We start from the raw sequence: 14,932 nt of genomic DNA on the forward strand, positions 1-14,932 counted from the left end.
TTAATTATATTAGGTATGACGAAGAAAGAGGCTGGCACAATCAGAGAGGTCCGCTTCGTTCGACTGCTCAAGTCGGAACGTGTTGTATTTTTTATTATGGATGAGGGATTACTGGTGGCCTGGAGGCCTTTCCAGTTTCACCAGGACAGTTGGGCGAGTAAAGGCTCAGACAGGAGGGATGGGATTTGCTAACAGCTGCCCGAGCGCCTCTAAGAGAAGCCTAATAACTTAAGAGCAGCTGCTTCGCGAATGATAATACTACCGGATCGGAATCGCGACCCGCCGAGAAGATCCAACGAGAAACTCAGCGGACTGATTCATGGGTTAAGTTTAGGTTGCACGTCGAACTCTATGCCGAGTTCGACGAGTAGGGTCAAAGGGTCCCTTTTTTTCCTACCTACTCTAGTAACCTCGAGGGGTTATTCTAGATTCGCCGAGCTTGTAGGTGAGTTCACGGGGCTCAAACCTAACGATGTCGCTAACACGAACCCTAGCAAGAGCCGTACTTCACAGAATCTACCACCGGATCGGAAACGCAACCCACTGAGAAGATCCGGCGAGAAACACAGTAGGCTGCGTCTGTGGGTTAATTTACTTGTCGAGCCCTTCGAACAACGATCAGAACGACGACCGGTGCTTCAGGTTCCTAAAAGCACCGTTAGTGGATCGGGAGGATCCGAAATGACGTGTTTTGGGCGACGTTGACTGCTTGCGTTAGAGCTGAAGGCGTCTAGTGCAAGAATTGGAATGTGTTGTAGACAATAGCAACAAATTTATAGTTTCTACTGATCCCAACGGGGGGTAGTTTGGGGCCATCCATAAAGTACGTCACACGAATTTTAGGACTTTTGAACCCCTCCCCCCCTCCTTGTCACAGGTTGTCACATTTTTATAACCCCCCCCCTCCTGATGTGACGTCACACATTTTTTAAATTTATGTATGTATTTAAAAATAATCGAGAGAAAACAGCTATTTTCAGCGAGAATGCTAAATTATTAATAAATATAGATCAAGTTTGTAAATTTTTAAAATTTTTAATTCACATACAAACTTTGCGTTTTAGTATTTTAAATTTTAACATGTGACGTCACAAAAGTATTGACCCCCCCATGCCCCTTGTCACACGATGTCACACTTCGGTGATACCCTCCCTCCCCATTAACGTGTGACGTACTTTATGGATGGCCCCTTTGTTAAAAAAATAAATCTGAATACCGTCTTAAACAATTGCTTACAAGCGTGGATTTATAACATTAACCTTTAACTAATCTTACTTAAGTAAATACAAGTGCTGCGCCGACAGGTATGATGTCTTTGAGTAAAGGTAAAGGTAACTTTGTCAAGACAAATTCAGCGGACGATAATAATTTTAGATGAATCGTATAGACCAACGCAGAACTTCGGATTGCGTCATTCTTTGCAGACCGTATTGTCTAACCTTGTTCTAAAGTATCGTTTATCCGCGGCTTTTAATATTGCATAAAAATAAGCACGTAGATGCTTTCGCAATTTAAACCCGAACCGTCGATACAGACTCTCAAGGAATTCCACTCCGGTGTGAGTAACAATCACTGACATAGATTGCGGGCTCATCCACGCAGAACTCGTGAGGCGCCGTGACAGCACCCCATTTAAAAAGCAAATACGGTCACGAAGCATTCACGCTGATATACCGTATCGTTTTCAGAAAATCACTAACAGCTAACGTTTCATTCATGTTGCATCCGTTAAATTTACCTCAAATACCTAAAATAAATTGAGATTTGCTTCTCAATGTTGAACAAAAATGCTCTGTGACGATCTGTAATTAATTAAGCTTTTATAGTTTATATTGCATTTTTTTTAATCGTAGCGGGCGATCGTTCGTCTTGTAAAATTTGTTTAATCTGTACTAATAAATGTGAAAGGTTGTATGCAGGTTTGATTTGTTAATCGTTCACACAAAAAGTTGCTCGTGAAATCGCCATGAAATTTCCAAAAATCATAGTTCATAAACTGAATTAACACAAGTTTTCTAGACTTTTTAATGTCGTAATACGACTCGGGCAACGCTTAGTATCTACCATAATGAAGAGTGACATAAGCAACTCTTTATACCAGGAAAAAAGCAACATTTTTCATTTTCTCCCAATTATATATACTCGTATGTATAGGCGGGTGCGTCTTATAAATTGGACACAATTTATAATGTTTTAACTTTGTTTCAGGCGAAGTCGTGCGTGGTGGGTGGGTTTGTTCGACGGGTGCGGCGCGGGCGCTTGCATACCATGTACTGTTAGACGCCAACATGGTTGGCGTGGGCGTCGCGGAGGCAGGGGGTGGGGGAGGCGGCGTCCCCGGCGACGGCTACTATGGGGAGTACTACCCTCCGGAGCAATACTACGTACCCCCGGACATGTGTCCTCATCCACAGCAACATCCGCAACATGCACACATGTGCACTGTGTTACCTGAATACGGTGAGTTTTTGCATATTTTTTTTTCATAAATAATCATACATTATAATACTGGTGAGATGGCATATTTTGAGCCGCAATCGCCCTGTGCATTTCTGCAACGAAGCAGTTGCACTCCGATATGAAGGATAAAAAAGACACAATACAATATTATACCAAAACACCAGTCTCATTTATCAAGGTGTGTTATTCACGTTGTGTCCCCATGGGTATACGATATAGCCTAACGCCAGATTGCCTGAACCCGTATACCGAAATCCAAGTTAAAATATCTAAATATGTGTCCTCGAAAGGACCGCTTCGACGAACTTCTACTATTTCAATTTCTGAAAAATTAATTAAGTCCAAATCCAAAATCGTAAGTGCAATCCCAAAAATAATGATTAAAATAAATAAAAATCGTGTCATCAAAAGTAATTTTAAAATTGAAGTTGCAACGAATTCGACTTGTTTAGAACCCTTTTACTCGGCGTTGAAACAAAGAACTTCAAGGCTCTCGTGGGATTCCTTGCACGACATTGCTCAAGAGACTGCGGTTGCATGGCCCTCCGTTCGAACTATGCAGCACGTTTCCGCTGAGAGCGGATTGTTTGTGTATTACGTAAAGCCGAATGAATGTTGATCCCACAGAGTATGTTTATAGGAATACCTAAAACCAGTTCGAAACCGCAAAGTTATGGGGCAGAACGAACAGCATCCGCGACCAAAGAAAAAAAACAAAAAAAAAACTAGTAGGCGATGAGTTTGGAGATTTGTTTTGATCGCGCACGCGATCAATGCGCTCTCATTGTCTCAACGCTTAAAGAAGAATTAAAACGAAAAATTAAATATAAATCACAAAAATTTACGAAGAAAAATAATATTTTTTAATAAAGTACGTATAAAATAATTCCAAAGTTTAATGACATCCATCAGAACATCGTCATGTAAGATAACGTGATTTATGATGCTTTCGTAATTTAGAGTTCCAGAGGGCCTTTTTTTAATTCTGATAGTCATTAGTTATTTAAGTAATATCATTATTTGATTTACTCAGTTATTAACAAATAAATGTGGTATTTTATAAGCAATGTTTGAGGGTTACTGGAGTCGATAGATACCACAACGCACCTTCCAGTGCTCACCGTTGCATTGGAATAACAGGTATTCCGCTAGTTAAGCTCTTCTTCATGGCATAAATCGATAGAAATTTTAGAGGGGAGTCGAGGGAATTAGACAGAAAAAATATGCAGTAGCATACTTGGTAGAATTGAAACCTCTCGTCTTAGCAGATTAAATCCTGTAAGTGTTTAATATGTTTGTCTCTTTTTCGTTATTAATTTAATTTCAAATTATAACAGTGATAAATAACTTATGGCTTTTTTAATAATTGCTACGATGGATGGACACGTTCACGGCCCACCTGGTGTTAAGTGGTCACCGGAGCCCATAGGCATAAAGTACGTAAACGCCCCTAACTGCTTGAGACATGAGTTCCAAGTCTCAGTTTTTACAGTACAACGGCTGCCCCACCTTTCAAACTGAAACGCATTAATTACTGCTTCACGACAGAAATAGGCAGGTTGGTTGTACCTAACCGTGTCGGCTCCCAAGACGCTCTACCAGTAACAGACTTCAATGACGACTATTACAAAACATAGGGACATATAGATGTCCTCTCTTCAGGTGTCCTTGAGAATAGGATATTCATATCTTGAGACGATAATGAAACAGATCCGGCTCTTGTATATAGATATATTATTTAATTATTGTGGTCACTATTTGTTCTCAGAAAATACTTACCTTTGTATTAAAGAGTATGGAAATTAAATAAAAGTTTTATTCTATAGATGGGGAACCATTCGAATTACTTAAATTGTTGTCTAGAATTCACGTAAAAAGCCTGTGATTTTCTTTACTGTTAACATAACCACGTTATCTTTGCGCGCGCCGACTTGATGTAACTATAAAGGAGTTGTTATCGTCACTATTGATAACAATTAAAAACATGTCACTTTCTGAACATTCTTTGGCGGCAAATGACCTAAAAATGTTGACAACCTTTTACTATGTTTTAAACTATATCATAATGCTCAGAGATAACGCGCTACTTAAAATAACCAATCATATTTACTTTTAATGCAATATTATAAGCGACTGTTTCGAAATTAAAAACTCAATTCAATTAAGTCTAAGTGTTTCTAAATCTAAATTAATCTAATTTAAGATGTCACAAAGATAGTCAGTCACTTGAGTTTAAAAAAACAAAAGAACTGTCTCGATTTGCACACATAATTAAAACACTTTTATTAATAAGGACTTAATTAATACTCAGTTTTCTATAATCACAGATTTCGTCAAGACTACGCTTTAGACAAAAATTAATAAAGACAGATAATATTTAATCTATTCTCAATTTATTGACCACAGTAATAAGAAAAGTTGCCAATAAACAAATAGTTATTGATTCGTGTGCGTAGTATGTGAATTTTTTTTTAATTGATTTAAATTTTATTTATTTTTATTGCTTACATGTGTGGACGAGCTTACAGTCCACCCTGTGTTAAGTGGTTACTGGAGCCCTTAGACATCTACAACGTTAATCCCGCCACTCACCTTGAGATATAATATTAAGTTCTAAAAGTCTCAATATAGTTACAACGGCTGCCCCAACCTTCAAACAGAATCGCATTACTGCTTTACGGCAGAAATAGACAGGGTAAATAGGTGGTACCTACCCACGGGGACTCACAAGAGGTCCTGCCACCAGTAATTACGCAAACTAAAATTTTGCGGATTTGATTTTTATTATACGATGTTATTCCTTCACTGTGGAAGTCAGTCGTGAACAATTGTTAAGTACGTATTTCATTAGAAAAATATGTACTCGCCTGCGGGATTTGAACATCGGTGCATCTCTATATACGAATGCACCGGACATCTTATCTTTTAGGCCACGACGACTAATGAATGTATTTAAAAAATTTTTAGCACTCTACCCTATCACTACTTTCTTAAGGGTTTTGTTTGAAAAATCCATAATGAAACCTATTATTAACTTAAATTAAACAAAATATAAAAGTACATGTGAACATTGCAGGCGGCCTACCAGTGGTTACGTCGGGCACCATGATGCCGCCTTTGATGCCACCAGTGCTCGACGAGAACATGCGCCAATATTTGATGCACCAGCACGCTCAACACCCGCATCACGCGCCGCATCATCAACCGCCGCACCACCAGCCCCCGCATCATCAGCCGCCTCCGCATCACCAACCTCCTCATCATTATGTAAGCTTATTTTAAATTCGTACATGGTTTCAAGGCCCGCTTATGTTAATCGGTTACGGGAAACGGTGCTTTCAATTTGATGTTAGACACTATGCGGAAGTCGTCTTTCGTTTTTCCTCAATATATTCGCTACAATCGCGGAAGAAAAAATTATATTTTGTTTACCATCTTCAGACGTGGAATCCGAACTCTGCCTGAGATATGGGAAAAAGCAGTTGCTAGTGATGGACAATACTTCGATTAAATTTAAATTACCGTTCTTTAATAATAAATATTATTTTTTCGACAAAAAACGGTGGAAACTTATTTGTATAATATAGTTTCTCACATGACTTAATATATTTACGATCAATACTGATGTCTACCTGATAAGGCAAGGCTAATGACAGAAAAGTTTCGTATATTATGTTCTACGTATATAATAACGTATGTAGTATAAAACATTCTTGTTATTCGCCATTCGAAACAAACAAAGGTAAACTAAGATCTTGTTTTACAGAAAAAAATGTACAATTATTTTTATTATTTTCTTGCACACAAAACATAAAAATTAAGCGAGCAATTTCAAATTCAACAAGATATTTTTAATATAGCCCTGCAGTTGTTAACCGCAATAATAATTACGTTTTTAAAATGGCTAGATGTTCTATTTACAAGTGGCATTGGCATTAAAACAGCATTATTAGTTAGTCCTTGGCTTGTCGCAATGCATACCTTAGTTCACTGGCCCGTCAAGGTTATGCTAGGGTAAAAATATTTTTACATCCATTCATTATCTTCACATAATAATAAAAAGTGCAAACTGGCTCTATAAGTAGTAATAGGTGCATGTATTTTGCATTATCATTAAAACAAATATGTCAGCATTTTTAAATTGCGCAATGGTATTGATTTCAAAATAAGTAGCAACATTGGCTTTTGAATTTATTTGTTTAAGTTAGTTATTTATTTAAAAAATAGCACAGATACTAGTCTCTAAAAAGACAAAATTTTACATTGAGGGGGTTAGCGTCTAGTTGGCATTTAGAAGTTATCTTGTCTTATAATTTTCAGGGCTGGGCAGATAATTATTCGACACATTAACTCTTAGAGCCTTGTGTCATTTCTCTGTTCTCCGTCAACTCCTTATAAACACTTCTCGTATGATTCCTGAAAAAGCGTTTAGAGATAAGGCTACAGAGAACCTTGGTCCGGGTAATCATTGCATAAAACATTAATTGTTCTCCCTACTTGGTCTCTTGATCCTTAAAATATCGTTTCCACCTTCTCCAATTAGAGATTCCAATTAGAAATCGGCTCATTGCAAAGATAGCGAAATTCATCTAACGTAGGGTGCGTTTCAGTTCCGAAATTCCCCGTGAGGGTCCTAAATAAATAGACTGCTGACGTAAAGCCCACACTGACTTTGTCTGTATTAGTATCACTCGGAAATTTTTGGTATGTCTTAATACTACTACTACCAGGTATTGCTCAATTTCATGGTGAACTTGGTTTTGGAATAGTCCCTCAGAGTAGCACGGACCATGCTCATTGGAATTCCTAAAAAAGGTTCAGTCTCTGTCATTCCTTATTCTAGACAATTTTTCTATCTGACCAGCATTTTCTCCGAAAATAACGTGTCGCAGTACTCAGAGTAGATTGGCACTGTTGAGTCAACTCGGTTTATTAAGCGACTATATGCACTCCAGCGTCATTGTGTCTGGTTTTCCTGGACAGCATATTACGTCAATGCAACAGAATTATTGTATTGTCATCGGTTCATGATACTTGTAAAAAATTTCAAGTTGATGGAACCTCTTCTAGCTAGCGAAACTTACATAAATAGCTGGATAGATATATCTATCTTGACCTCCAGGTCAAGATTATATAAGCTTGATAAAAAGAGATAAATTTATAATAGCAATATTTCCGCGAAGCAATGTTGCGTCGAAGTTTTAAGGGCGAGTTGACCTCATGACTCATGATCCCGGCTACATTCTCACGATTTAATGTTGATAAGCTCCAGTCCAGTAAACGCTTAACACAAGTTGCCACCATGCGACTATGATATGTATATAATAATATAATATTTTCATAAATTTTTCGTTTTATAAAAACAAAACAGGAATGGAAAAGGATACCCCTGTAGACCAGGTATCCGAAAATAGATTCTCAAGCGTTAAAAAAAAAATAATGGAAAAGGATTAAAAGTTAAAGAATTAAAGTTCAGTGTATATGCGAGTTGAAACGTGAATTTTTGTTATAGCCAGATTATAGCACGCCGCTCGATCGCACAGCGTTATCAGCAAACAGTTGGCGATACGTGGCGGTGACGTGTAAATGCTTATAAACGTGTATATTCGAATAGTGTCGTATTTCATAATTCGTTTGCCTCAGTTCAATTTATTATAGTTTACAAAAAATGAGCAGTTCTGATAAAGAAACTGATAGCTCTGTAAAAAAACAAAAGGTCAGTAGCTCGGTCATTTTTATCTTACGTTGTGAAAATAAAACTATTTGGTACAACATATGTACCTACAATGTTTTACAAACTTATATACTTATTTTAAAACTGTGGTGTTGATAATAGTCGAACCTCGGTATTTGGTTGGTCGGATGGTATTTTCCGATGTCATGTCTACCACATTAGTCTGCGGGCGATACAAATTAGGATTTTTATTAAGAAAATTTGGTATTTGTGTTGCGGACGTATTTATTCTTCTCGTATTTACGGCTTACAGGAGTAAACCTTAACATAGGAATTTATAAAAAAATAAAATTGTTTTCATGAAAACCTCTGAATGCTTATCCCTTTTAAAGTAAAACAATATTCTATTAACATAACGGCTATTCATGTCTGAATCTCCCAGGCGTGTTTCAGTTATGTTTAAGAATATAAACATTGCCCAGTACTTTATTCCACGTAGTGCAAAGTTTGAGCTTTATGGATTTAAAAATTCGACTTTTTTATTGCTTAGATGGGTAGACGAGCTCATGGCCCACCAGGTGTGAAGTGATTACCGGAACCCATAGACGTTTACAATGTAAATGCCGCGACACCCACCTCGAGACATGAGAACCTACCTGTGCGAACTTGCAAGACGTCTTGCCACCAGAATTTCGTAGAAAAAAGTAAATTTTAAAACTTAACAAAAAAAAAAGATGTAAAAAATACGCTGCAGAACAATTACTTTAACGAAAAAATACTTTAAGCTTGTGTGTTTGAGTGAATATTTGAGTCACATAAATTACTTCTATAGTTAGTTTAGAATTCCTCTGCTCATCTACATGAGCATTAGCAAAGGAATCCAGAAGCCACGTGTCCGTGGTTACCGGAGTCCGTAAACACCATAATCGGAACGTTACGTTATAGGTACTGACTCGGGAGGTCGCAAAGTAAATTACATCATACTAGACGTGCCGCGGTATCATCAGCACGCATAATTTGTCAGGTTTGAACCCCGTGAACTCACCTACTTGATAGCTTACGCTGGCATAGCCTCTCAAGGCTACACCTTAGGTAGGAACAAAAAGAAAAATTTATAATTTCGAGATTTGTAAGGCTGGTTGATACATAAAATGACGAATCGACGAACACTAGTCTTGTTTATTATACGGTATTAGATATAGTCGGGGCTACATGAGTAATGTCATTTACCTTGATAAAAAGTATTCAATGTGCTAATCTAGGTTATAAACTATCTTCGTGCCGTATTTTATTCAACTCTGTTTTGTCATTATTGCGTCATTGAGAACAAACATCCACATCAAATAATAACACGTACTAAATATATGTAAATAGATAATATAAACAGTATATAGATATTACCCTACGTGGTTTTTGTGATAGATTATAGGTTCTTAGCATTCAAAGACTAATATATTTTTTGTTTTTTTTTAATTGTATAGATGGGTAGATGAGCTCACAACCCACCTGCTGTTAAGTGGTTACCAGAGCCCATAGACATGCCCATCTACAACGTAAATGCCGCCACCCGTCTTGAGATATGAGTTCTAAGGTCTCAGTTTAGTTACGACGGCTGCCCCACTCTTCAAACCGAAGCGCATTACTGCTTCACGGCAGAAATAGGCAGGGTGGTGGTACCTACCCGTGTGGACTCACCAGAGGTCCTACCACTAGTAATTACGCAAATTATAATTTGGCGGTTTTGATTTTTATAACACGATGCTATTCCTTCACCGTGGAAGTCAATCGTGAAAATTTATTAAGTGCGTATTTCATTACAAAAATTGGTAGCCGTCTGCGGGATTCAAACACCGTTGTATCGCTCGACACAAATGCACCGAACGCTTTATCCTTTAGGCCACGATGACTTAAACTATCTGAGCGTAATGTTTGGGAATATATTTTCAGGGTCCAACCAATGGTGCTGGTGGTCCACAGCATTTCTATGGTGCGGGGTACCCAGCCCATTTTCACCATGTTCCCCCACACCATATGCAGCATTCGCCGCCACCGCCTATATACCAGAAGGATGAGCGAACTCAGAGGCAGTACTCCAAGTTAAAACAGAAGTTAGAAAGAAAAAACAACAATAGAAATAATGGCGTGGGTAAGTATCTACAATGTTTTGTTAATGATCAGCACCTTGGGTTTTGTTTTTTAATTAATTGATTCAACTAAAATACCACACGGATCTCTTATTATTAACTCTATGTAAATATACAAAGTTTTTGGCAGGATTTTATTTATGTGCTTACTTAAAAATACTATTCCAATGAGATAGGATACGACATTACCACCTTCAAATCAGCGATCACATACATTACAGACTCATGAAAGAATAAAAACATATCCTTAAAATAATGGTATTGCGTACCAAGCAATTTATGATTATTTTCTTTTACATTCAATAAAGTGTACGTAAATCATTATTCCATATTATTTAAATATGTAATTATTACACTGATTACAAAGTAACAACTAGTTCAGTGTTCACAATTAATTATTATGTAAGTGGGGTTATCATGCTTATCGGAAATGTCACTTATGTTATAAACATTGTATCCAGTAACAGATGTCACGTCGGGCACGAGTACGCCGACGCTGTCCCCGCGCAAGGAGTTGAATGGCCGAGGGGGTACCACATCAGGGGCCTGGTCAGAGGGCGAGGGATCGTCCGCCGGTGCCTCAGTGCACAGCGACGAGGACGACACACAGGCTATATTGGAGTTAATGTCTACTGCTCGTAAACCACAGGTACTGTAACATTAATGTACAATGCCATTATATAACTCATACCGGTCATCGTTCTCGTCGAACCCGTCGCTTGCGACGAAGGGCTCGGCGAGTAAATTAACCCACAGACACAGCCCACTGAGTTACTCGCCGGATTTTCTCAGTGGGTCGCGTTTCCGATCCGGTGGTAGATTCTGCGAAGCACGGCTCTTGCTAGGGTTCTTGTTAGCAACGTCGCCAAAATTGAGCCCCGTGAGCTCACCTACTAGTTCGGTAAATCTAGAATAACTTCTCGAGGTTACTAGAATAGGTAGGAAAAAAATGGAACTCGTCTTATCAAAAGTAAAAAGTAAAGTGTATGGATTTTTCTTCTGAATGAAAAAAAAAATCGGTTGATTTGTGACCGTTTTTTATTGTAAGAAAAATAAAGATGCCGCAAGAACGGTGCGTCGTGGTTTTGTTTTAACCTCTAAATATGTTCAAGAAGAAAACGATATTTACAGGTCAGCGACATGACACCTACCAGTGCCTTAGTGCAGTGGAACTCTCAACTTCCGGAAGGTGTCCCGCCGCCCAACCTTGAATTAACCTACGATCTAATACTCGGAGATCGTGGCCGGTACAAAGCCATCTACAGCGGCCCCTCTCTTTCTTGCAGGTCAGTTCTTAATAATATTGTAAGTATTAATATTCTATAAAATCATTCGAAATAAAAATGGAAACTGAAAATTCAGTTACTAATAATAAAAAACAGGTCTATTGGCACTGTTTTTTTAATCAGGTTAAAATTGCTAACCACACGAGTTCGATCTACATTTATTATTAGGATCTGTCATGTTGAAATTATAACCTATAAGATATCTTGCCCGCAAAAACTGGTAATTTATCTCTTAGGATTCTAGCTCCAATTCAAACGAAGTTGAATTAAATCAAAGATAGGATGCTTTGGGTAATTATTATAACTCTCTGCAAAACTTTATGCATGATAAAATACATCTTTCTAGCACAATAACTAAAATGAATGCCGATTGGTACGTTAATAATGTTCTTGTAAACCATTATTAACTCGAAAAAAAACTTTTTCACAACCCAAAATACTGCACACATAAACAAATTTCAATAACAAAATAATATAACAATTTAAATAATTACCCAAATATAATCAATCTATTTAATAAAATCTAAGGAAATTACCAAATAAATTTATATTCTTGTAAAACTTATAAATTTCTCAATAAATGAAGATTTTGATTATTACAATTTTTAAGTGAGGCATAACTTTGTAGGAAAAAAGAATCATGAATGGACAATTTGATCTCCGATTGAAATGACTTGAATGTTATGTTGCAGAGTTCGTGATCTGCGGCCGGGATGCGAGTACTCGGTGTACCTGCAGATCCGCCCCGGGGCCGTCACGGGCGCCACCACGGAGGCGGTGACGTTCCGCGCGCCCGCCGCCCCGCCCGACCGCGTGCCCGCCCCCAAGGTCACGCAGCGGTCGCGCAACTCGCTGCTGTTGCGCTGGCCCTCCGCCGCCGACAACGGAGCGCGTCTGCAGTACTACGTGCTCGAAATGGACGACGGCGACGGCTTCAAGGAGATATCGCGCCCGCGCACTCGCCAGCACTCCGCTACCGGCCTGCGTCCCCAAACGCGATACATCTTCCGCATCGCCGCTGTTAACGAGTGCGGTCGAGGTGAATGGAGTGAAGAGATAACCGTGTGGACTTACGGGTTGCCACCCCCCGCGCCCGCTCCGCCCGTGCTCGACTCTGCCGCCTCCGAATCTCTATCTCTGTCTTGGGAACGCCGAGGCGAAGAAGAATTCACGCTCCAAATGGACGATATCGCTCGCGGGCACGGTTTCCTGCCCGTCTACAATGGTCCAGATCGAACGCACGTGTGTAAGGGTCTGCGTCGTGCATCCGACTACCGTTTTAGATTATGCTGCGAGACCACCGACGGACAAGGTCCTTATTCGACAGATGTGACGTACCGCACCCTACCCGAACGCCCTGGCGCACCAGGTCGACCCTCTGCCAAGGGCAAGATACATTCCCGAGCATTTCGCTTGCGGTGGGAGCCGCCTTCCGATGACGGAGGAGCCCCGGTAGAACAATACACTCTCGAACTCGATGCTGGCGATGGATTCCAGTCCGCGTACTCCGGTCCTGATAGAGAAGCGCATTGTGATCGACTTCAACCAGGTACTGACTACCGCGCACGAGTGCGGTGCTTGAATTCGGCCGGCGAGAGCGACTGGTCAAGTACCGAGACTGTCACCACGGATGCCACCATTCCTGCTGCTTGCGATGCGCCCGAGCCCACGAGTGAGCCGCGCGCTACTACCCTACCTTTACGTTGGAAACCTCCCAGCTGCACCGGCGGTACCCCTCTCACCGAGTATAGAGTTGAGGTGGCAAACGCGCAAGGAATCGCCCGCCTGGCTCACGCTGGCTTAGAAACGGAATGCATAGTACGAGAATTGTCTCCCGGTCGCCCGTACCGCGTGTGGGTAACCGCGTGCAATCGGGTCGGCTCCGGCCCGCCGTCCTCCGTCCTCGAATTCGAGACTGCGGCCGCCCCCCCGGATGCTCCCGACGCGCCTATCGCGAACGTCCAAAGCCCCAACGCAGTCCAACTCGAGTGGACTGCGCCCCCCGATAACGGCGCTAATATTATAGATTATAGAGTGGAAATGAGCGCAGCCAATGTCGACGATGCCTACACAGAGATATATCGGGGGTCGGAAACGAACTGTTCCATCGATCGTCTGACACCATTCACGCCCTACTTTTTCCGAGTGTGCGCAACGAATGTCGCCGGCCGGGGAGCGTGGTCCGCGGTACGGGACGTGCTGACTCCCCGCGCACCTCCCGCAGCCCCCTCTGCTCTGCGGTATGAAGCTACTGCAGACTCACTGCGTTTGCAGTGGCGCGCGCCGGCCTGCCACGGAGCTGATATCTTACAATATCGTGTCGAGGTTGGCGACGCAGCATTCGACACTGAAGGACCCACACCCGAACGGCTCGTCGAGGGACTCGAACCAGACGTGTCGTACCGTGTTCGCGTCGCCGCCCTAAACGAACTCGGGCTCGGCGATTGGAGTGAAGAATCGCGAGCCCGCACCCGACCTCCACCACCTGTGCCACCGATACTCCGGTGCTCCCCACCCGCTCATAACCACCTCCGACTCGAGTGGGACGCAACCGGAACCGAAGGAGTACATTATTGCGTCGAGATGCGTGCCCCGGACGGTCGCGAATTTCGTCCCGTGTATCGGGGAAGTGCACGTTCCTGTAAAGTGAAAAAATTGCGAGAGTCCTGTGCCTATGCCTTCCGGATACGAGCGGCGGACGAGAGAGGCGGGCGCGGGCCGTGGTCGGAGCCGGTCACGTTCGAGACGGGCAGCGCCCCGCCCCCCGCGCCCCGCGCCCCCGTGCTGCAGCTCCTCGCGCCGCGCCTTGCCCTCGTACAGTGGGACGTCATCGACGACGCTGAATACGTTTTGCAGTCCGCCCGCGGCAAGGATGCACTCTTCAAACAGGTAATTCGTCTTTTATTAATGACGAAGGGTACACGGCTTAATATGGTAACCGGCACGACTATTTTAATGTACTATTTGGTTATGGAACCGATAGGCATTAAACGTGACGCCCCCACAAACCTGGAGACATCAAGTGGAAGTTTGAATTATATTGTGTAACAGCTACTCCAAAAGTTCAAATCGGAATGTATGGCTACTTTGCAACAGAAATAAATAGGATGATATCTACCCGTGTGGGCTTTCAACGCCTTCCTTACGTGAGTGACTTAATCGCTCTGCGATATAGTGCCAATTCGGTTGCATATCGAGTACTTTGGCAAAATAAATAGCTTATTCGGATGATGGCGGCATCCATAGAATCCCTCGAAGGTTCCAGACTTTTGACGGCATTTGTGTTACAGAACTAGAACTATTATTATTTTACTGCTGTACATTGATTGATCTGGTGTTGAGTGATTATTGCACTGTAACTCGATAAT

General features: G+C 41.3%; 1 protein-coding gene across 2 annotated transcripts in view; it reads left to right on the top strand.

Annotated features, from left to right (window-relative positions):
* The window catches only part of LOC101744329 (fibronectin type-III domain-containing protein 3a), a 49,489-nt gene that overhangs the window by 30,829 nt on the left and 3,728 nt on the right, over positions 1 to 14,932 (top strand). The window contains exons 2-7 of one of the 2 annotated variants that reach the window (XM_004929166.5): positions 2,209 to 2,460; positions 5,537 to 5,727; positions 10,082 to 10,280; positions 10,740 to 10,927; positions 11,410 to 11,564; positions 12,257 to 14,453. In XM_004929166.5, the coding sequence (XP_004929223.1) occupies positions 2,289 to 2,460; positions 5,537 to 5,727; positions 10,082 to 10,280; positions 10,740 to 10,927; positions 11,410 to 11,564; positions 12,257 to 14,453 (3,102 nt within the window). In that variant the 5' untranslated portion in view covers positions 2,209 to 2,288. Of the gene's footprint in view, positions 1 to 2,208; positions 2,461 to 5,536; positions 5,728 to 7,973; positions 8,177 to 10,081; positions 10,281 to 10,739; positions 10,928 to 11,409; positions 11,565 to 12,256; positions 14,454 to 14,932 lie in introns of those variants that run through there. The other variant, XM_012692922.4, reaches the window with a different exon arrangement.

The sequence above is a fragment of the Bombyx mori genome, chromosome 4, assembly GCF_030269925.1.
Source record: "Bombyx mori chromosome 4, ASM3026992v2".
Lineage (NCBI taxonomy): Eukaryota > Metazoa > Arthropoda > Insecta > Lepidoptera > Bombycidae > Bombyx > Bombyx mori.